Raw genomic sequence first — 23162 nt, 5'->3', positions numbered from 1 at the left:
TGTTTGGTTGAATCTGGGAGTGGGGCTGAAGGTGAGGCCTTTGGATAGGACAGAGGTTTCAGATTGGGAGAGAGGTTTGGAGGAAAGGTTAACTACTGAATTAGGGTGTTGTGGTTCCAGGTTGTGTCCAATATTGGCCGCCCAATTGTAGCTGGTTACCAAGCTTCCACACAACGTATCTCTGCCTACGTAGATCAACACCTTCAACCCATTACATGCAGTCTCCCATCCTTCATCAAAGACACCAACCACTTTCTCGAACGCCTGGAATCCTTACCCAATCTGTTACCCCTGGAAACCATCCTTGTAACCATTGATGCCACTTCCTTATACACAAATATTCCACATGTCCAGGGCCTCACTGCGATGGAGCACTTCCTTTCATGCCGATCACCTGCCACCCTACCTAAAACCTCTTTCCTCATCACCTTAGCCAGCTTCATCCTGACCCACAACTTCTTCACTTTTGAAGGCCAGACATACCAACAATTAAAGGGAACAGCCATGGGTACCAGGATGGCCCCCTCGTACGCCAACCTATTCATGGGTCGCTTAGAGGAAGCCTTCTTGGTTACCCAGGCCTGCCAACCCAAAGTTTGGTACAGATTTATTGATGATATCTTCATGATCTGGACTCACAGTGAAGAAGAACTTCAGAATTTCCTCTCCAACCTCAAATCCTTTGGTTCCATCAGATTCACCTGGTCCTACTCCAAATCCCATGCCACTTTCCTTGACGTTGACCTCCACCTGTCCAATGGCCAGCTTCACACGTCCGTCCACATCAAACCCACCAACAAGCAACAGTACCTCCATTATGACAGCTGCCACCCATTCCACATCAAACGGTCCCTTCCCTACAGCCTAGGTCTTCGTGGCAAACGAGTCTGCTCCAGTCCGGAATCCCTGAACCATTACACCAACAACCTGACAACAGCTTTCACATCTCACAACTACCCTCCCGACCTGGTACAGAAGCAAATAACCAGAGCCACTTCCTCATCCCCTCGAACCCAGAATCCCCCACAGAAGAACCACAAAAGTGCCCCACTTGTGACAGGATACTTTCCGGGACTGGACCAGACTCTGAATGTGGCTCTCCATCAGGGATACGACTTCCTCAAATCCTGCCCTGAAATGAGATCCATCCTTCATGAAATCCTCCCCACTCCACCAAGAGTGTCTTTCCGCCATCCACTTAACCTTCGTAACCTGTTAGTTCATCCCTATGAAATCCCCAAACCACCTTCCCTACCCTCTGGCTCCTATCCTTGTAACCGCCCCCGGTGTAAAACCTGTCCCATGTACGCTCCCACCACCACCTACTCCAGTCCTGTAACCCGGAAGGTGTACACGATCAAAGGCAGAGCCACGTGTGAGAGCACCCACGTGATCTACCAACTGACCTGCCTACACTGTGACGCATTCTATGTGGGAATGACCAGTAACAAACTGTCCATTCACATGAATGGACACAGGCAGACAGTGTTTGTTGGTAATGAGGATCACCCTGTGGCTAAACATGCCTTGGTGCACGGCCAGCACATCTTGGCACAGTGTTACACCGTCCGGGTTATCTGGATACTTCCCACTAACACCAACCTATCCGAACTCCGGAGATGGGAACTTGCGCTTCAATATAGCCTCTCTTCCCGTTATCCACCAGGCCTCAATCTCCGCTAATTTCAAGTTACCGCCACTCATACCTCACCTGTCATTCAACAACATCTTTGCCTCTGCACTTCTGCCTCGACTGACATCTCTGCCCAAACTCTTTGTCTTCAAATATGTCTGCTTGTGTCTGTATATGTGTGGATGGATATGTGTGTGTGCGCGCGAGTGTATACCCGCCCTTTTTTCCCCCTAAGGTAAGTCTTTCCGCTCCCGGGATTGGAATGACTCCTTACCCTCTCCCTTAAAACCCACATCCTTTCGTCTTTCCCTCTCCTTCCCTCTTTCCTGATGAGGCAACAGTTTGTTGTGAAAGCTTGAATTTTGTGTGTATGTTTGTGTTTGTTTGTGTGTCTGTCGACCTGCCAGCACTTTCATTTGGTAAGTCACATCATCTTTGTTTTTAGATACATTTTTCCTACGTGGAATGTTTCCCTCTATTATAGACACACACACACACACACACACACACACACACACACACACACACACACAGATGATGTGACTAACCGAACGAAAGTGCTGGCAGGTCGACAGACACACAAACATACACACAAAATTCAAGCTTTCGCAACAAACTGTTGCCTCATCAGGAAAGAGGGAAGGAGAGGGAAAGACGAAAGGATGTTGGTTTTAAGGGAGAGGGTAAGGAGTCATTCCAATCCCGGGAGTGGAAAGACTTACCTTAGGGGGAAAAAAGGACAGGTATACACTCGCACACACACACATATCCATCCGCACATACACAGACACAAGCAGACGTTTGTAAATGTTGGCGAAGGAGAGGTCTGAGAGAGGCAGAATGTGTGGGGGATAGGAACGAAGAAAAAGGAGGCAATAGGAGTGTGTAATAGGAATGCAACACAGGCACTGGAACCAGTGTGTCCATGCAGAATATGGTGACAATGATGTTGATGAGCGCATTGGGAGGGAGAGACAGAGCAGAGGAAAGGGGTGCCTGTGGGGCGAGGGAGGGGAGTGGGGGGAGGGGGGAGTTTGCAAGATGAGTGAAGTTTAGGTTCCGAAGCAGAGGTTGAGGTGGGTTGGGGACAGGAGACTAACAGAGATTGAGGCTAGGAGGATACAGGATCGAAGGATGCATTGCAAAGAAAACACATATCTATGTAATTAGGAGAAGCTGGTATTGAGGGGTAGGATCCAAGTGAGACATGTTGGGAGCAGCCACTGAAGCTGAACATGTGCTCAGTAGCACGTTCTGTAACTAGCTGGTCAACTCTGCTCTTGGTTACAGTTTAGAGGTGGCCATCCATTTGGATGGAAAGCCAGATGAAGATCACGCCCACACTAAATGCTGTGCAGGAATTGCAGTAAATCTGGTGTGTGACATGCCTGCTTTCACTGGTGGCCCTGCCTCTGGTAGAATAGGATAAACTTGTGATGGGACTGGAAATGGAGGTGCTAGTTGGGTGTAATAGTCAGGCCTTGATAAGATTCACAGACTTCCAGCATGCTGGAGTAATTGCAGGGCAGCAAGATGTGTTAATTAATACAGCAGAAAACTAGCCAAAGTTGCAAATTTCTCTTTTATTTACTTGATGATTAGTTTTGGATCTTACAGATATCTGTATGTGCTGTAACTGTCACTTTGCACTTTGTGATTAGCATGTATTTGTTATCTTGACATGGTTTTTATATTTCGGGAAATACCATTTTGAGTATCTGGATGATTGGTGAATGGGTCATGACTCAAAACTAGTCATGAAGTAAATAAAAGTGAAATTTACAATGCCAGCTGTTTTTGCATTATATTGGATAAGGTTCAGTTGTTCCAGTCTGGGGTGTTATTGGATGATGAGGTGGGAGCTCCTTTGCAGTTAATTTTTGTGGTTAGTTGGAGAATTAGGGATACGATGATATGGTATGGTAAATGTAAATCTAGACGTTAACTTTCTAGCTACCCAAAATCCGAAACCCATTGTCTGGTTCAGGTTCACTGATGATGTCTTCATGATCTGGAATCAGAACCAGGAAACCCTCTCCTCATTCCCCCACAGCCTCAGCACCTTCCCTCCACTGCTTCAACTGGTGCTCCTCAGCCTGAAGGTATTAGCAGGGTGTTCACAAACAGGAACTATCCCTCAAATCTACTCTATGGACAGATTTCCTGCATCATATCCTCACACACCTCTAAACCTCCAACTATCCCCATGAATTAACTACAAAGAAACAACACTTTTATCACCCATTAATCATCACAGATTGGAACTACTGAACTGTGTCCTTTGCCAGGTTTCAGCTATTTATCATTGTGCCCAGGAATGAAGAACATCGTCAGTGTGTGGTGCACAAACTGATTGGTGTCTTTACCTGTGTTGCTATCCTCTCCTGGCATCATTTGCCTCTCACTCACACCCTTCCACAGTCCTCTCTCTTGCTCCCTACCTCCTTTATCCTCTTGCCCATTCCATTGGACACGATCCCTCACACTGGTCGAGCTGCAGAACTGCTGTTCAGGCACACTGTATTCACTTGGCCAAGTGTAGCCATGATTACTCAATATCTCTACTATGTTGCTAGTTTTTACCTTTATTCCTTAAATTATTTACATTCCATCAAGACTTTCCCTTGCCTTTCATTAATGGCCAATTAAGTACATAGTTCTGCTCTTATTAATAATATCATGTTAATTATTTTGTTCTTTTTGTTATGTTTTTTTTTTTCTCTTTACTTTACAGGAGAAATGATGCATGCACTGAATATATCAAAACCAAAAGTTGTATTTTGCTCAGAAGCAACAGTTCAGGCACTGGAAAATGTTGCAAAAGAACTAAGTTTTATAAAGCACATAGTAGTTTTTGGAAATATTGTCTGTCACAGATACATTCCATTCTCCACTCTTGTCAGAGACACATCTCTGTGTTTTAAGCCTGTTAAGGTAAATCCGAGAGAACAAGTGGCTTGTATACTTTGCTCAAGTGGAACCACTGGACTACCTAAGGGAGTTATGCTTACTCATTCCAACATCTTGCATTCAGTCAATCATTTAAGGTGAATATACATTACATGAATGACGCACATTTGGCTAAAAAGTAGAGAACTTGAGTTTTTAATATTAACATATTTTTATTTTCTTAGTATGAAAACCATTTTTCAGAGATCCAAGATATGGTAATTTGACGTCAGAAATTACACACCTTGGATTGTTGCCATTTTTCCATGCATATGCCTTCATCTATCAGATAGGAAATTTTTGTGCTGGTTCAAAATGTGTAGTGATGCCAAAATTTGATGAGGTACTTTTTCTGAAGGCGATACAGGACCACAAGGTAAATTTGTGATTATTATAAGGTAGTTATGTCTTAAATTCATAACAGTAAATATTGCTGAGGAAGCTTCAATGATCCCTTAGTTCCTACACTCACACAACAGTTTACTTATTCTTTAATGGCATTAATAAATATCAGGTTCAGAATGACAACTGCAGTACCAGATATAAGAGTATTTATCATGCAATCTTTGGAGATTGCTCTGTCATTCAGGACAGAAAACTGTGTTTTCCAAAAAAATACTTTACTAGGTTTCCAACAGTTATATTCTCCTAAACAAGTTTGTATGTACAGTATTAGGTACCTACCAGATAAATGGATACATTCATTTCAAACATCACAGGCAAAAAATAAACACGAGCCACTTGGAGATAAAATTACAAGTACCTTCTGAATATTTATCAAGAAAAGGCTCAGTCACCTATAGTGTCTCCAATGGGTCAGTACTAGGACCCATTGTTTTTCTTATTTATATCAGTGATCTGAACTTTGATGCTGATTCACTCAAAATAATGGCTCTGTTTGATAATAACCCTGTTTGATAATGACTTAACAATATTAAAGAATGGCATCATGAACCACTGAAAACTCTAGTAATGTTTATTCATTCTCAGACAACTAATTTCAGGAAAGCAACCATCATCAAGTTACAGATTAACACAATAATAAGTTTAAGAGAAGTTTCTTGGCCTCAAATATTTAATTTCTTCTAGTTGCAGCATCTGGTCCATGTATGTCATGTATGTGTCTATTACCTTATACATTTTGTATCAGTCTCTAAATACATGAATCAACAATCCACTGCAGCACTAAGCATCCTGTCTGGCCAAAGTCATGCCACAAATTGGCTCTAGATCAAAGGTCTATTGTCAACCATGTTGTACACAGACTATTATACTATTTCCTAAATCAGTATCATACGTATAGCTTGGAAGCATACTTCCATACCAAGGATGTAGCCAGGATTTTGTCAAAAGAGGGGAGGGGGGGGGGGGGGGGGGGTCTGATTTGTACAAAATTTGCATCTGAGAGGCCATCATACAAGTAGGATTTGCTCTATAAAATTAAGCAAGAAAATCTTTTGTTGAAAAATGATAACATGTATTCTCCACAGTATTTCTCAATTTCTCAGAGCATGTATATGTCCAAATGCACAATTAAATATTGCTTTATTTGGCCATATGATTTTGCCATTTGCACTACTGATAATAGAATTTTGAGCAATTTTTTTAAAGAAATGCAACTATCAGTGTTCGGGTGATATTTTTGTTGATCATTATGATTTACAGGTGATGTGCAGATCCAAGAATATTATATTTTTATGCACTGACTTCAATTTAGTGTTATTTTTATTTAGTTTACTGCTCTACTGCCTTTTGAAATAATGAAATATTGCGACCCCAGTGTCCTGCCAGTCTCCAAATAACAACTCCAGTTCTAAAATTTAACTGCTATAGATTGGTAATTAGTCTATTATGGTAGTGCATGCATATTTTTAACTTACTATATCAGTAGTGGACAAATCAAAATCAGCTTTCCTCATCATTCTTTTCACAAACGTATCCATGATTAGAAACTGTCGCAGCAGCACACAGTATGTAAACAATAAGTATGATTGAAAATCATAATATCTTCCAATTTCACTGCATGCACCTGGGTCATGTGTAATTTCATTTAGGTGATATGGAGGGTCCAGACTCCCTGCCCCCACCCTCCCCCTTTTTGGCTTTGTCCTTGTCCACATTCATACGAGAATAGTGGGAACTCTCATCTGAATAATATTTCTGAAAGACCATGTTAATCAGTAGGATGGAAAAAAAAAATTGCTTTGGTTCTCAAAAAATCACTATCAGGGTAGGATATGAATGTTCCATATATTTTAGTCATCTTTCCCATCATCAAAAAAGTAATGAAAGCTACATAACACATACTTTAATGCTATAAGAGCAGTGTTTAACCCTTTCATTAGGAGAAATAGGTATCTTATATAATGCTCTCTGGGCTTCATTGGGTTTTCAGTAAAAAACTGGCTGGAGGCTAGTAGCCTCATTAATAGTTTTCTTATAGGTAGCTGCTATCAAAAAATTTGAGACTGTCATAGTAGAACTTTTAGATGCTTTTTATTACTACTTACTTTCTGATGAGTGGATAACACTTTCTGTTCTATGTGTAACACTACCTACAATTTGGGGACTGTAAGTACCTCCCACCATTTCTGATGACTAATGCCGCCAAAGCAGATAGACCGGTTACATATTTATTATCTTGCTTGCATGCTCTTCAGACTCTATTCTGCTCTAAACAAGTTGCAATATAGTAATGCAGATGCAGAATGTGTATTTAACACACTTATTTGAGGGATGACGTGTGGAAACACTGTGTTTAACTTAAACTACAGTGCCTGACTACCAGCACGTGTTAAAATGTCCTTAATCACTGTATTGCAATGTCATGCTGAGTAAACTAAATTGCGGGACTGACATATTTTCCAAACAAGAGAGTTTATTAATGAAGAAGAAGAAATGATATGCCCATAAAGATGGATATTCAGTTTTCTCATTCCAGGATCAATCGTGCAGAAATTTGTGATACTACCACTGTCATCATTTTATTTATTTACCAAACAGTTTGTAGTTGTTCATATTATTTAGTGCCTATGCATATAACTGTATGGTATTCACAATACAAAGTACATTTATGGCAACTTTTAAGGGCTATTAAGTAAAACAACACTGGAAGTACTTGATTTGGCATGATTTACATGTTGTCTGTGTGTAATGACTCACAATAATTATTTGATACAGATTAATGTAATAATATGTGATGACACACTTTCCATATGCACAGGTGACAAGACTTACACTCGTACCCCCATTGCTTGTGTTCCTTGCTAAACATCCAATGGTTAGCCAATATGATCTGTCCTCTTTGACTGACATAAAATGTGGAGCTGCTCCTATAAGCAGAGAAATCCAGGAACAAGTGACAAAACGACTTGGAATAAATAATATCAGGCAGGGCTATGGCATGACAGAGACAACTCTGGCTTCACTGATGACACCAAGTGGAGAAAATAAATATGGATCATCTGGCATAGTTGTACCTTCAACTGAAGTGAAGGTGAGTATCATATAAAATTGTTCTTGTCTCTTTAAAACCCCTTGAATTCATAGATCACTTAATAATTATTCTGCTATTTTGAGCTCTAAGACCACTAATAAAATTTGAGACATGATTAAAGAATTAATAAGCTTTTGTTTGTAAGAAAGCTTTTATATTTTCTAATTATTAAAAAAATAATATGTAGTTCATTAGCTAAAGTAAAAGAACTTATGTAGAGGAACTTTATTATCAAGAATGCCTATATATCTGCCTCTATTAATAACATTTAAACCTCATTCTAGAAAAGCAAGGCTCAAATCCTTATCCAACAATCCAGAATTAAGGTTTCTTAGGCATTTAAAGTGAATGTATAAAGATTCCTGTAAAAAGGCTCCATCCTTGTCCAGTCTAAGCTTGTGCTCCATCTCTTATGACTGTGTCATTATTGCAACATTAAACCCTAATTGTCCTCCCTTTCTAATAGTAATTACAGTATTACATCTCAGATTCTCTTAGTATAAGTATATATCTGGTAAAATAATAATGGAAATCTCTGGGTGGAACAATATGCAAAATAAAGGAAAGGCAACCACTCACCTTTAGCAGACTGCTATGTGGCATGTAGACTTTCATAGAAGAACACACTATTAACTAGATTTCAAGCTCTGGTTCTTCTACTGGCAGAAAGTACATACATTCACACACACAACCACACAAACATGCACACCCACACTACCATGGCTGTTGCCACACTAATTTTACAGAGCAATTGTCTGGGATGATGGATGTGGTGGGGTGATAGCAAAGGATGTACAAAGCAGTGAGGGAGGGGGTAGTGGGATAGTGAGGGATGGAGAGGGAAAGACAGATGACTTAGCAGCTTCAGAACAACATGAAAGATCTCCTCTGACAGCTGTGAACATGCTAACCAGTCACTGATCAGTACTTCTCTGATTACTCATTATCACCTTAGGCTTGAAAAGCTCAACCACATCCTTCGCCAATGCTTTGATTACCTCTTAACATGTCCTAGGATGACTGATGTCATATTCCAATATCCTACCAACTTCACCCAAAGAAATGTTCCACTACCCACCCACCTATAGAATATCCTTGTCAAACCCACTCCAACTTTGCTCTCAGTCCCGCACTCAACAGGTCATTCCATTATGGATGACCCAGGTGCAAGACCTGTCCCATACACCCACTCACTACTGCAGCCCAGTCACAGAATTTTTCCTACCAGTAAAAGGCAGGGCCACATGTGAAAGCAGCCATGTTATATATCAGCTGTGCTGCAGTTACTGTGCTGCATTCTGTATGCACATGACAGATAATCAACCGTTTACCCACATGAATGACCATCACCAAACTGTGGCAAACCACAAACTTGACCAAAAAGTTGCTGAACATGCTGTGCACCACAACATAAATGACTTTAACAGCTGCTTCACTGCATGTACTCACTTCCAGCACAAGTTTCTCAGAAATATGCTGGTGGGAATTGTATCTCTATGTATTGCGAATACATAGAAAGAAGGATCCTTTATTGTATGATTCTATGATAGCGGAACAAACACTGATAGCAGTTACTTCTGTAAAATATCTGGGAGTAGGTGTGCGGAACGATTTGAAGTGGAATGATCATATAAAATTAATTGTTGGTAAGGCGGGTACCAGGTTGAGATTCATTGGGAGAGTCCTTAGAAAATGTAGTCCATCAACAAAGGAGGTGGCTTACAAAACACTCATTCGACCTATACTTGAGTATTGCTCATCAGTGTGGGATCAGTAACAGATCGGGTTGACGGAGAAGATAGAGAAGATCCAAAGAAGAGCGGCACGTTTTGCCACAGGGTTATTTGCTAACTGTGATAGCGTTATGGAGATGTTTAGCAAACTCAAGTGGTAGACTCTGCAAGAGAGGCACTCTGCATCGGGATGTAGCTTGCTCGCCAGGTTTCGAGAGGGTGCGTTTCTGGATGAGGTATCGAATATATTTCTTCCTCCTACTTATACCTCCCGAGGAGATCACGAATGTAAAATTAGAGAGATTCGAGCGTGCACGGAGGCTTTCCGGCAGTCGTTCTTCCCGTGAACCATACGCGACTGGAACAGAAAAGGGAGGTAATGACAGTGGCACATAAAGTGCCCTCCACCACACACCGTTGGGTGGCTTGCGGAGTATAAATGTAGATGTAGATATCCTGCATCCTCACAATCCCCCTGGCCTAAATTCTGTTAACCTGTTTCTGACTGCTTCATCTTAACTTTTTTCTTCTGTCATTGTCCCACCAAGCCTTCCCCTCCAAATCAGGTATTGTCTTCTCCCACCACTCTTCCTCTCCACATGTGAGCAACCCCCCCCCCCCCCCCCGTCCCCCTCTCCCAGTCCCCTTTCTGTCTTTCCCCCATGTTCTCTTCCCTCTCAGTCTCCCTCTCCATCCCTACCTTCCTGTTCACATCCTTCCCTCCATCCCTCTCTCTTTATATATTCTATATATATCTCTTATGTGCTCTACCTCCTCAGAATATCTTTTGTGCTGCTATGCAACCACTGAGCATCTGTCTTCCCTGTTCTACCTCACATTATCCTATTATCCCCTCCTTCCTCATTTATCCTTCCCTATGTTCTCCCCACTTCCATAGCCCAGGCAACTGCTTTCTAATAATCATTGTTACCAAGGTAGAGTGTGTTTGGGTATCTGTGTGGTTGTGTTTGTGAGTTTTTGTACTTTCTGCCAGTAGAAGAGCCAGGGCAGGTAAGCTAGTTAATGCTGTGTTCTGTTAAATGCTGTAATCTTCCCTTCCCTCATATCACCAGTTGATTTTCACTCTCTTCATAACTGACTCGTTTCATAAGCTTAGAGAGGAGTAAGATGTTCAAATAACTTTTTTACTTATCTTATTTTCTCGTAGTTGGCTCCAATTCATCACATCTAGGGGTTGATTCTTGAGGCTGAAAATCTTGACTTTGTAGGCTCCAGATGACATTGTAACTATTAAGTAAGCCTGCTGCGTAATTTATATTTTTGTACTATTTTTTATTCTATCACATTTTTCTACATCATACTGTCTTTACAATTTCCAGTTCCATGAAACCAAAAATTAAATTGTTATTGTCAAACATAAAAACATTTCTGATTCCATCATTCTGCAGTACTAACAATATTCCAAAGTGTTTACAAAACAAAAGGAGTTCACAAACTTTCTTGACAAAAGAAGAATCTTCACCAAGTTATATCATTATTTTATAAATGAATCTAGAAATAAATTTAATAATTAGCATTAGATTGTGCAGTTAATAATATGAATTTTAAGTGTGCCAAGTATTTTGTAACTTCAAATGTTTCTAAAAGAAAAGTAATTTTAACTGTACATACAGAGTCAATACATATTGATTGTAATAAAGTAACAAAATAATTTCTTTTCATACATTTTAGACTGAAATATATTGCATAATATACAAAATCAGATGAAATTCTTTTAGTTAAACAGCTGAGATAATATTAACCTGTTTAAAAGATAGAGAGTATTTTTGGTATCAATAAGTTCTGTTCAATAAAGTTAATGTTAGCGCATATATGCCCCATACATCAGTTTACCTTGTAACATTATTTAATTTGCAACTTGATTATTAGGTATGATTGATGATAAATCTTAGAAATTTCACTTTTTAAAGTATTTGAGGTATGTCCTAAAAATTGTCATAAAACAATTTGTATATGCCAGTAAAATCTTCTAGAACCATTAGTGAGTGATTCCATAGTATGACTCCTTGGGATTGTTGTTCAAGAAAGCTTTGTATGCAGACACTGATTCCAGGATCTCAAAATTACAGCCGCAGGTGATTCCATCCATTTTCAAGAGAGACTGTTAAGTCACATGGAGCTAGATTGCAGATATGTTGATTTGGACTTGTCTGCGTTTAGACTTCTCAATAAATGTCTGTCATTTGGTCAACTCATTCTCTTTCCAACATACCTCACTCTCTTTTCTTTATTTTGATGGACATTGTGAAGGACAAAACAGACAGACACTTTATCTGTTGGGTCAAATAAGAACTAATTACAACATTCAACACATAATTTAACTGCTAGAATTAAACCAGTCAAACTCATATTGACAAAATATTAAATGCTGAGCCATTTGTTCCTGGATTGGATCATGTGTTATGTACCTTGCTGACATAAATATGGTACCCCACATGATTGCAGATTTCATCTCAAGAGTATCCTGGATGTAATTGTAATCACAATGATCTCTCAGGGGGCTCATGACTCTGTCATTAGTATGTATGTTACAAGCATGGGACCAAAGCGATTGCAGCATTCCCTTCCTTTCTTCTGCTGCAATCTTCCATTTCCAACCATCCTTACTTCTCATACTATTGAATCCTTGGTGACAATCCTCAGCATTGGCCCAGTTATTTCTAGGTTGTTCTTTCTCTGTTCTTTGCTCTGTACATATTTCCCCTATACTTTTCACCAACGTTTTGGTTGATGTACTTTTTGGTCCCCTTTTGCATTTGACTTGCATTTTCTTAAATTTCTCCTGTAGTGAAGACCAGTTGGGAAGGACACTTAAGGTACTACCAACTTACGTACGATGTAGAAGATGAGCTACACCCAATAAGTAATTAGACCCAAAAATGTGCTTGAAAGCCACTGCATTAAAGAGTATGTCATGGTGGGATCATCACGGATCCTCTCGCTAGGGATACCTGATGATACAGGGAAGGCAGATTAGAGTAGATTAGATTTACTTTCATTCCAGTTGGTCAGTATTGAGGAAGTCCTCCAGGATGTATATGATGCCAGAGCTGTTAAGTCCTCACAGATGCCAATTGAATAGTGGCGGGGGGAATAAAATGTGATATATATTGAAAACTGATTAAAAATTGCTGCTTAAATAATTAAAAAAAGGAATTTTTGAAAGTATAATTGAAAAAAATTGGAAAGTACACATATCCTGAGTGAACTTTAATAGGCACTAATATAAACAGACCTTCAATATTCACTACATTTATTCAGCATTTAAATTTACATACTTCTTTTTCTTGTTACCACCATTGTGCATAGAGCTTGATATGACACTACTGGTTCCGGGTCGCCCCTCTTCTGCTCACACAAATTATTCTTGTCTGCTTCGATCCTCTTGATGCAGGATTCTTGGCACATCGCAGAGAGATGAACAGACGGGTATGGTCATTGTTAATGAACGAATGAACTTCGCTATCTTGATAACTTTTTATAAGACTTTTTAATGTACAATTGGAATATGGTACACATTTTCTAACAACATTCACTCAGCGGAACTCGTCATACGTCCATCTGCTACCACTTATAGTGAAAGACAGATTAATCGAAAATTAAATTAAAAAATTGAAGAACCTCTCTCTACCTGTTTTGCTTCTATGCATAATAATATGTTACATTACAATTGCCCCCCACTGTGCACTGACGTCATATGGAGGTGCACAGTGTCTGAGCTTACTTCTCTTTTTATGGGTTGATAACCCTGACCAATATGGGCATAGCCTTTATTTTTCAGCCATTGGAGTTATCCTATATGGTTACCAATTTATATAAGCATGTCAGCTCCATTAACATATACATGCATAAGTTTTTCTTCATAACAGAGTGCTTGCTGTAAGCACATAGTCACATTATTGTCAGTTAGTATCTACCCAGTGTTTAATTTGAAAAGCATGTGTGTGCAGCTCAACATCCGTTACTGTCCCTGCTCACTTTCATGTATTTAATACAAAGTCAGAGTGCCTGTGCCATCCATTCACATAGTCTTCATTGCACAAATTCGTGACCAATGAAAGTATCTAACTTCTCTAAAAGCATAGGTTTGCATCTACATCTACATCCATACTCCACAAGCCACCTGACAGTGTGTGGCGGAGGGTACCTTGCGTACCTTGATCGGTTCTCCCTTCCATTCCAGTCCCGTATTGTTCGTGGAAAGAAGGATTGTCGGTATGCCCCTGTGTGGGCTCTAATCTCTCTGATTTTATCCTAATGGTCTCTTCACAAGATATATGTAGGAGGGAGCAATATACTGCTTGACTCCTCGGTGAAGGTATGTTATCGAAACTTCAACAAAAGCCTGTAGCAAGCTACTGAGTGCCTCTCCTGCAGAGTCTTCCACTGGAGTTTATCTATCATCGCCGTAACGCTTTCATGATTACTAAATGATCCTGTAATGAAGCGCGCTGCTCTCTGTTGGATCTTCTCTATCTCTTCTTTCAACCCTATCTGGTACGGATCCCACACTGCTGAGCAGTATTCAAGCAGTGGGCGAACAAGCGTACTGTAACCTACTTCCTTTGTTTTCGGATTGCATTTCCTTAGGACTCTTCCAGTGAATCTCAGTCTGGCATCTGCTTTGCCGACGATCAACTTTATATGATCATTCCATTTTAAATCACTCCTAATGTGTATTCCCAGATAATTTATGGAATTAACTGCTTCCAGTTGCTGACCTGCTGTATTGTATCTAAATGATAAGGGATCTTTCTTTGTATGTATTCACAGCACATTATACTTGTCTACATTGAGAGTCAATTGCCATTCCCTGCACCAAGCGTCAATTCGCTGCAGATCCTCCTGCATTTCAATACAATTTTCCATTGTTACAACCTCTCGATGTACCACAGCATCATCCGCAAAAAGCCTCAGTGAACTTCCAACGTCATCCACAACGTCATTTATGTATATTGTGAATAGTGACGGTCCTACGGCACTCCCCTGTGGCACACCTAAAATCACTCTTACTTTGGAAAACTTCTCTCCATTGAGAATGACATTCTGCGTTCTGTTATCTAGGAACTCTTCAATCCAATCACACAATTGGTCTGATAGTCCATATGCTCTTACTTTGTTCATTAAACGACTGTGGGGAACTGTATCGAACGCCTTGCGGAAGTCAAGAAACACGGCATCTACCTGGGAACCCGTGTCTATGACCCTCTGGGTCTCGTGGACGAATAGCGCGAGCTGGGTTTCACACGATCGTCTTTTTCGAAACCCATTCTGATTCCTACAGAGTAGATTTCTAGTCTCCAGAAAAGTCATTGTGTTGTTGTTGTTGTGGTCTTCAGTCCTGAGACTGGTTTGATGCAGCTCTCCATGCTACTCTATCCTGTGCAAGCTTTTTCATCTCCCAGTACCTACTGCAACCTACATCCTTCTGAATCTGCTTAGTGTATTCATCTCTTGGTCTCCCTCTACGATTTTTACCCTCCACGCTGCCCTCCAATACTAAATTGGTGATCCCTTGATGCCTCAGAACATGTCCTACCAACCGATCCCTTCTTCTGGTCAAGTTGTGCCACAAACTTCTCTTCTCTCCAATCCTATTCAATACTTCCTCATTAGTTATGTGATCTACCCATCTAATCTTCAGCATTCTTCTGTAGCACCACATTTCAAAAGCTTCTATTCTCTTCTTGTCCAAACTATTTATCGTCCATGTTTCACTTCCATACATGGCTACACTCCATACGAATACTTTCAGAAATGACTTCCTGACACTTAAATCAATACTGGATGTTAACAAATTTCTCTTCTTCAGAAACGCTTTCCTTGCCATTGCCAGCCTACATTTTATATCCTCTCTACTTCGACCATCATCAGTTATTTTGCTCCCCAAATAGCAAAACTCCTTTACTACTTTAAGTGCCTCATTTCCTAATCTAATTCCCTCAGCATCACCTGACTTAATTAGACTACATTCCATTATCCTTGTTTTGCTTTTGTTGATGTTCATCTTATATCCTCCTTTCAAGACACTGTCCATTCCATTCAACGGCTCTTCCAAGTCCTTTGCTGTCTCTGACAGAATTACAATGTCATCGGCGAACCTCAAAGTTTTTATTTCTTCTCCATGAATTTTAATACCTACCCAGAATTTTTCTTTTGTTTCCTTTACTGTTTGCTCAATATACAGATTGAACAACATCGGGGAGAGGCTACAACCCTGTCTTACTCCCTTCCCAACCACTGCTTCCCTTTCATGTCCCTCGACTCTTATAACGGCCATCTGGTTTCTGTACAAATTGTAAATAGCCTTTCGCTCCCTGTATTTTACCCCTGCCACCTTCAGAATTTGAAAGAGAGTATTCCAGTCAACATTGTCAAAAGCTTTCTCTAAGTCTACAAATGCTAGAAACGTAGGTTTGCCTTTCCTTAATCTTTCTTCTAAGATAAGTCGTAAGGTCAGCATTGCCTCACGTGTTCCAGTGTTTCTACGGAATCCAAACTGATCTTCCCCGAGGTTGGCTTCTGCTAGTTTTTCCATTCGTCTGTAAAGAATGACTATTAAATTTCCGTCTCCCTTCACAATCTGAATAATTTCTTTTATTTCATCATACATTTCTTCAATTTCTTCGTCATCTGCAGAGCTAGTTGGCATATAAACTTGTACTACTGTAGTAGGTGTGGGCTTCGTATCTATCTTGGCCACAATAATGCATTCACTATGCTGTTTGTAGTAACTTACCCGCATTCCTATTTTCCTATTCATTATTAAACCTACTCCTGCATTACCCCTATTTGATTTTGTGTTTATAACCCTGTAGTCACCTGACCAGAAGTCTTAGTCCTCCTGCCACCGAACTTCACTAATTCCCACTATATCTAACTTCAACCTATCCATTTCCCTTTTTAAATTTTCTAACCTACCTGCCCGATTAAGGGATCTGACATTCCACGCTCCAATCCGTAGAACGCCAGTTTTCTTTCTCCTGATAACGACATCCTCTTGAATAGTCCCCGCCCGGAGATCCGAATGGGGGATTATTTTACCTCCAGAATATTTTACCCAAGAGGACGCCATCATCATGTAATCATACAGTAAAGCTGCATGCCCTCGGGAAAAATTACGGCTGTAGTTTCCCCTTGCTTTCAGCCGTTCGCAGTACCAACACAGCAAGGCCGTTTTGGTTATTGTTACAAGGCCAGATCAGTCAATCATCCAGACTGTTGCCCTTGCAACTACTGAAAAGGCTGCTGCCCCTCTTCAGGAACCACACGTTTGTCTGGCCTCTCAACAGATACCCCTCCGTTGTGGTTGCACCTACGGTACGGCTATCTGTATCGCTGAGGCACGCAAGCCTCCCCACCAACGGCAAGGTCCATGGTTCATGGGGGGTCATTATACTCAACATAATACGTGTTCCAAAATTCTACATTTGATCGATGTTAGAGATATAGGTCTATAGTTCTGCACATCTGTTCAATGTCCCTTCTTGAAAACAGGGATGACCTGTGCCCTTTTCCAATCCTTTGAAATGCTACGCTCTTCTAGAGACCTACGGTACACCGCTGCAAGAAGGGGGGCAAGTTCCTTCGCGTACTCTGTGTAAAATCGAACTGGTATCCCATCAGGTCCAGCAGCCTTTCCTCTTTTGAGCGATTTTAATTGTTTCTATATCCCTCTGTCATCTATTTTGATATCTACCATTTTGTCATCTGTGCGACAATCTAGAGAAGGAACGAATTCATTGAACGCCTCTCGCATAGCCCTCCTCACACTACATTTTGCTTCGCATAATTTTTGTTTGTCTGCAAGGCTTTGGCTATGTTTATGTTTGCTGTGAAGTTCCCTTAGCTTCCACAGCAGTTTTCTAACTCGGTTGTTGTACCATCGTGGCTCTTTTCCATCTCTTTGTCTTTCTTGGCACATACTCATCTAACGCATATTGTATGATGGTTTTGAACTTTGTCCACTGATCCTCAACACTATCTGTACTTGAGACAAAACTTTTGTGTTGAGCCATCAGGTACTCTGAAATCTGCTTTTTGTCACTTTTGCTAAACATAAAAATCTTCCTACCTTCTTTAATATTTCTATTTATGGCTGAAATCATCGATGCAGTAACCACTTTATGATCACTGATTCCCTGTTCTGCGTTAACTGTTTCAAATAGTTTGGGTCTGTTTGTCACCAGAAGGTCTAATATGTTATCGCCACAAGTCGGTTCTCTGTTTAACTGCGCAAGGTAGTTTTCAGATAAAGCATTTTAAAAAATTTCTCTGGATTCTTTGTCCCTGCCACCCATTATGAACATTTGAGTCTCCCAGTCTATATCTAGCAAATTAAAATCTCCTCCCAGAACTATAACGTGGTGGGGAAATCTACTCGAAATATTTTCAAAATTATCCTTCAGGTGCTCAGCCACAGCAGCTGCTGAGCCGGGGGGCCTATAGAGACATCCAATTACCATGTCTGAGCCTGCTTTAACCATGACCTTCACCCAAATTATTTCACATTTCGGATCTCTGTCAATTTCCTTTGATAGTATTGCACTTCTTATCACTATAAACACACCTCCCTCTTCACTGTCCAGCCTGTCTCTGCTCTATACATTCTAATCTGAGTTTAGAATTTCATTACTGCTTACATCTGGTTTCAGCCAACTTTCTGTCCTTAGTACTATGTGGGCACTGTGACTGTTTATTAATGAGAGCAGTTCTGGGGCCTTTCTATAGATGCTCCTGCAGTTTACTATTAGCACATTAATGTTGTTATTCCCTGTTGCATTTTGCCTACTCCTACCTTGCTGCGTCTCAGGAGGCGTCTTGTCGGGCCTAGGGAGGGAATTTTCTAACCTAAAAAACCCACATGTGCACTCCACACGTACTCCGCTACCCTTGTAGCCGCTTCCTGCGTGTAGTGCATGCCTGACCTGTTCAGGGGGACCCTACATTTCTCCACCCGATAGCGGATGTCGAGAAATTTGCACCCCATATCTCAGCAGAAATGTCTGAGCCTCTGGTTTAAGCCTTCCACTCGGCTCCAAACCAGAGGACCGCGATCAGTTCTGGGAACGATACTACAAATAGTTAGCTCAGGTTCCACCCCATGAGCAAGGCTTTCCGCCTTCACCAACTCCGCCAACCGCCTGCATGAACTGAGGATGACCTCTGAACCCAGAAGGCAGGAGTCATTGGTGCGAACATGAGCAACAATTTGCAGTCGGGTGCACCCAGTGCTCTCTATCACCACCTGCAGGGCCTCCTCCACATCCCGGATGAGACCCCCCCAGCAAGCAGACAGAGTGAACACTGGCCTTCTTCCCGGACCTTTCTGCTATTTCCCTCAGGGGCTCCATCACCCGCCCAACATTGGAGCTCCCAATCACTAATAAATCCCCCCCCCGTGTGCCTGCTCAGACCTTGCTGAAGGAGCGGCCACATGTCCACTCACAGGCAGAGCACCGATGCAACACAGCCAACCTCCACACTGACCCTCCGCCTCGTGCGCCGCGAACACTGCTGAACCCGCCACTCCCCTTGGGGGGAGTGTGGCCCAACCGTGCCCGGTACCCGGGAAGATGCCTTGACAGCAGGGACAGTGGGTGAAGCATGCGGTGCACCATGCGGCGTACCAGACTCCCCACTACCGCTACACTCCGAGGCAGCAGCCTGAAGACGGCTGACCGCGGCCATCAACACATTCAGCTGATCGCAAACAGTGGCCAGCTCCTCCTGCGACCATACACAGCAGTCACACATCCTATCCATCGTAAGAGATCAATTTACTGTAGGGAGTTAATCAACTTTTAACTAGACTGCTAATTCACTAAAGGTGGCTGATAGTTGACTAAACTGTGATTACTAGACACTTCTTGTAGAAAACAATGAAAATAGCACTACCTGTCTCTTGACTGCATTCAAAACAAACACTAGCACTACTGGCACTATGGCTGACTAAAGGGACTCTCTCTGACTGTATTCAAAACAAACACGAAATCTATGGAACACTATTACTAGCAATCGACAATTAAAGCTTCCTAAAAGCAAAAACACATGGAAGAAGAAGTGACAAGTAAGAAAAATACAGTTAACACTTAAATTAACGTAGCTCGCTGCACAGCAGACTTGACGCAGACGGCAACGTAGCTCGCTGCACAGCAGACTTGATGCAGACCGCAACGTAGCTCACTGCACAGCAGACTTGATGCAGACGGCAACGTAGCTCGCTGCACAGCAGACGTGATGCAGACGGCAGTTGCTTCCTGTTGTATGTTGTTTTGGAATGTCAGTAATTTTAGCAACACTACCTCTTAACCTTTCCTCTGCTTCCTTTAAACGCAAGTCAATTTTAGCTAGAAGTTGACTTTCTTTCTCTTTTAGAGCTGCTTCTACAGTATCTACATAAATTTTGTATTCTGACACTACCTTTTCAGCAAGGGTTCTGCCCTTATCCATCACCCCAGCCTCAGATTTCACTTATTTCCTGTACATCTGCACATAACTTATCTCTCTGTGTTTTGACAAATTCTGATTCTAAACTTATCTGATCTACTTTTAGAGTCAACTTGTGTATTTTTGTAGGTAGGTTTTTGCATATGTCTTGCAGCTCGTTGACTGCGTTCGTCACATTTTTACCAACACATTCACTTGGGATTGTGTCTCCTGAATTTGAGAATATGCTTCACTAAGGATAGCTCACCTGCAAGTTGTTCCTGTTTATAGTCTACAGATATTACTTTTTCTGTTAATGTGTTTATAATGCGGAACATGTTGGTAATTATTTCTTGTTTTAGTTGTTTACTGAGCTCTGTGAACTTACCAGATAATTTGACAGATAATTCAGTGTGTATAGTTTTGCTCACCTCACTGAACTTTTGACTAATACTAATCTTGAAACTGTTAAATGTCTGATTTTGTTGTGCAAACTGTTGTCCTATATTTTCCTGAAATTCCTGTTGTTTTATAAGCTGTTGTGTTATTAGTTGCATGAATCGTGTCAAATTGTGGGTGTCACTAGTATTTACATCACTTTTTTGAACTGTTTCCTGCTCCTCCATTCATGATGTAGTGAGCAAATAGTCAGAGGAATTTTCACTGTCATGCACTTCAGTTTCACTATTTGGAAAAATGTTTCCTGTTGAGAACTGAGAAATTGTCTCATTGAGTGTCATAAAAGTGACATTATGATTAGTTATATCACCAGTGCCATCATTTTTTAATTGTGGGCCACCAAGCTGGTTGTTGTGGTAGTCATCAGCCAGTTCACGAGTTGGTGCGTTACTTTCAACTTTTGCCAAGCTCGGATTTCCAACATCTTGGCATACTGCATTTTGTAATGAGTTTTCAACAATGGCCATTTCCTTTGACTTCATTGTGAACAATGTTTAACAAAACTATGAAAAAAAATGATTTTCAAAAAATGAAATTTTGTTTCAATTCAAGCAGTTTTATATGCATATTCATTAATGAACCTGATTATTCTCTGATACAGTCTTTCAAAATATGAATGAATTATTTTGCACTTTGATGTTGACTTTACACAAATTTTCATCTTAAATTAACGTAGCTCGCTGCACAGCAGACTTGACGCAGACGGCAACGTAGCTCGCTGCACAGCAGACTTGACGCAGACGGCAACATAGCTCGCTGCACAGCAGACGTGACGCAGACGGCAGTTGCTTCCTGTTGTATGTTGTTTTGGAATGTCAGTAATTTTAGCAACACTACCTCTTAACCTTTCCTCTGCATCCTCTGCACCTTTAGTGCATCAGAAATGCAATTTCTGTAAAAGATATCAATTGAAGGAAAGAAGATTATTACTGTGAGAGAGACAGTGCCAAGCATGGGCATATAAGCATACAGTGTAGCAGCTTGCTACCTTTACCGCTGAAATCAGCGTTCCTGATTATATATGTGACATTTATGGTATAGCAGTACCATCTGTACTATGTTTCTTAGACCATGTACATCATAATGGAGTAAAATTAGTGACTAGAGCCTTTCATGCCAGACCAGACAGCAGCCTCTTTGCAGAAGCAGGTATCACATATTTGAGAGCATCATTCTAACTCCTCCTGATCAGTTATGTGATCAGCGTCAAACAGAAACCTAAAATCCTTGTTACTTTTCTCTGTTCCAAAATGAAAGGATCAATCTACCTATGAACCACCTCCAAACAGGTAGGCCATCTAACGTACGTCTTGAGAACCTATGTAGAGAACTACAATTCTTCCAACTCGCTCATATGCAAAGAACTACATCTCAAACTCCGCTGTGCTGTGTCCTCAACCCAATAATACAGATGGAAATGCATGGTGGTACCAAGGAATGATAAATCTCACCACTTATTGGCAGATACTTAACTCTGTATATCATGATTGTCTACGTAATGAAATCATACAGTAAGACAGTTGTGTCTAAGGTCAATAACCACATCAGTTATGCATATGTCCGAGTAGGAGGTTATGAGAAACACTCTCTACCAAATATGTGCAATACATTTACTGCATAACTGACAGTTATAATTTGAGTCTCCAACATGTCAGAACTCTCCCAAACCTGTACCTCCTGGTATGTAGTGAATCCTTGAGTAAACAGTAGACCATGAAATGTGATAGTCTCCAACATAAACCATAAACAACCTTCTGTACGACTTCCACAGAACGAGAATTCCCATAACTTTCCTTTGAATGCTGAGTATTCCAGACAATGAACATCCCAACAGTCTCACTAAGGTTGAAAACACAGTGAAAACATGACAATTGAGAGCATCAGGCACTGATGTTTGATCACTTCCTTGAACCACACCCTGAGGGCTAGATATTGCACATATAAACAATCTGAATGATCAAAGAGGCTACTAGAGAGTGTGTACCTTTGCTCCAGGCCCCTCACAAATCAGCTTTCACCTCATGCTGTGTACTTTAGTAACCTCAGACTTTTCACAGATAATGCCATTGCCTGTAATGAAGACTCTCTGAAAAAAGCTACATAAAATATTCAGTCAGATCTTGTTAAAGTTTCAAATGGTGCAAAAATAGGAAACTTGCTTTAAATACCATAAATGTAAAACTTTGCACTTTTCAACATTAAGGAAAAAAAACTACAGAGTCAACCAGTCACAGCTGGAATTGGTCAACTCATACATATAATGAGATGTGACACTTTGTAGGCACATGGAATGGAACCATCATGTAGGCTCAGTCATAGGTTAAGCAGGTGGCAGGCTTTGGCTTATTCACAGAAATGCAATTGGTCTAGAGAGGAGATTGGTTACAAATCACCTGTGCAACCCATCCTGCAAATGCCAAAGTGTGTGGGACTTATACCAAAT

General features: G+C 40.9%; 1 protein-coding gene across 5 annotated transcripts in view; it reads left to right on the top strand.

Annotated features, from left to right (window-relative positions):
• The window catches only part of LOC124785145 (luciferin 4-monooxygenase), a 345708-nt gene that overhangs the window by 270383 nt on the left and 52163 nt on the right, over positions 1-23162 (top strand). For all 5 annotated transcript variants that reach the window (XM_047254157.1, XM_047254155.1, XM_047254158.1 and 2 more), the window contains exons 4-6: positions 4368-4680; positions 4787-4958; positions 7806-8078. In XM_047254157.1, the coding sequence (XP_047110113.1) occupies positions 4368-4680; positions 4787-4958; positions 7806-8078 (758 nt within the window). The remainder of the gene's footprint in view (positions 1-4367; positions 4681-4786; positions 4959-7805; positions 8079-23162) is intronic.

The sequence above is a fragment of the Schistocerca piceifrons genome, chromosome 1 (assembly GCF_021461385.2).
Source record: "Schistocerca piceifrons isolate TAMUIC-IGC-003096 chromosome 1, iqSchPice1.1, whole genome shotgun sequence".
In the NCBI taxonomy this organism is placed as follows: domain Eukaryota; kingdom Metazoa; phylum Arthropoda; class Insecta; order Orthoptera; family Acrididae; genus Schistocerca; species Schistocerca piceifrons.
The sequence above is the reverse complement of the archived record's forward strand: the minus strand, read 5'-3'. Positions and strand labels throughout refer to the sequence as shown.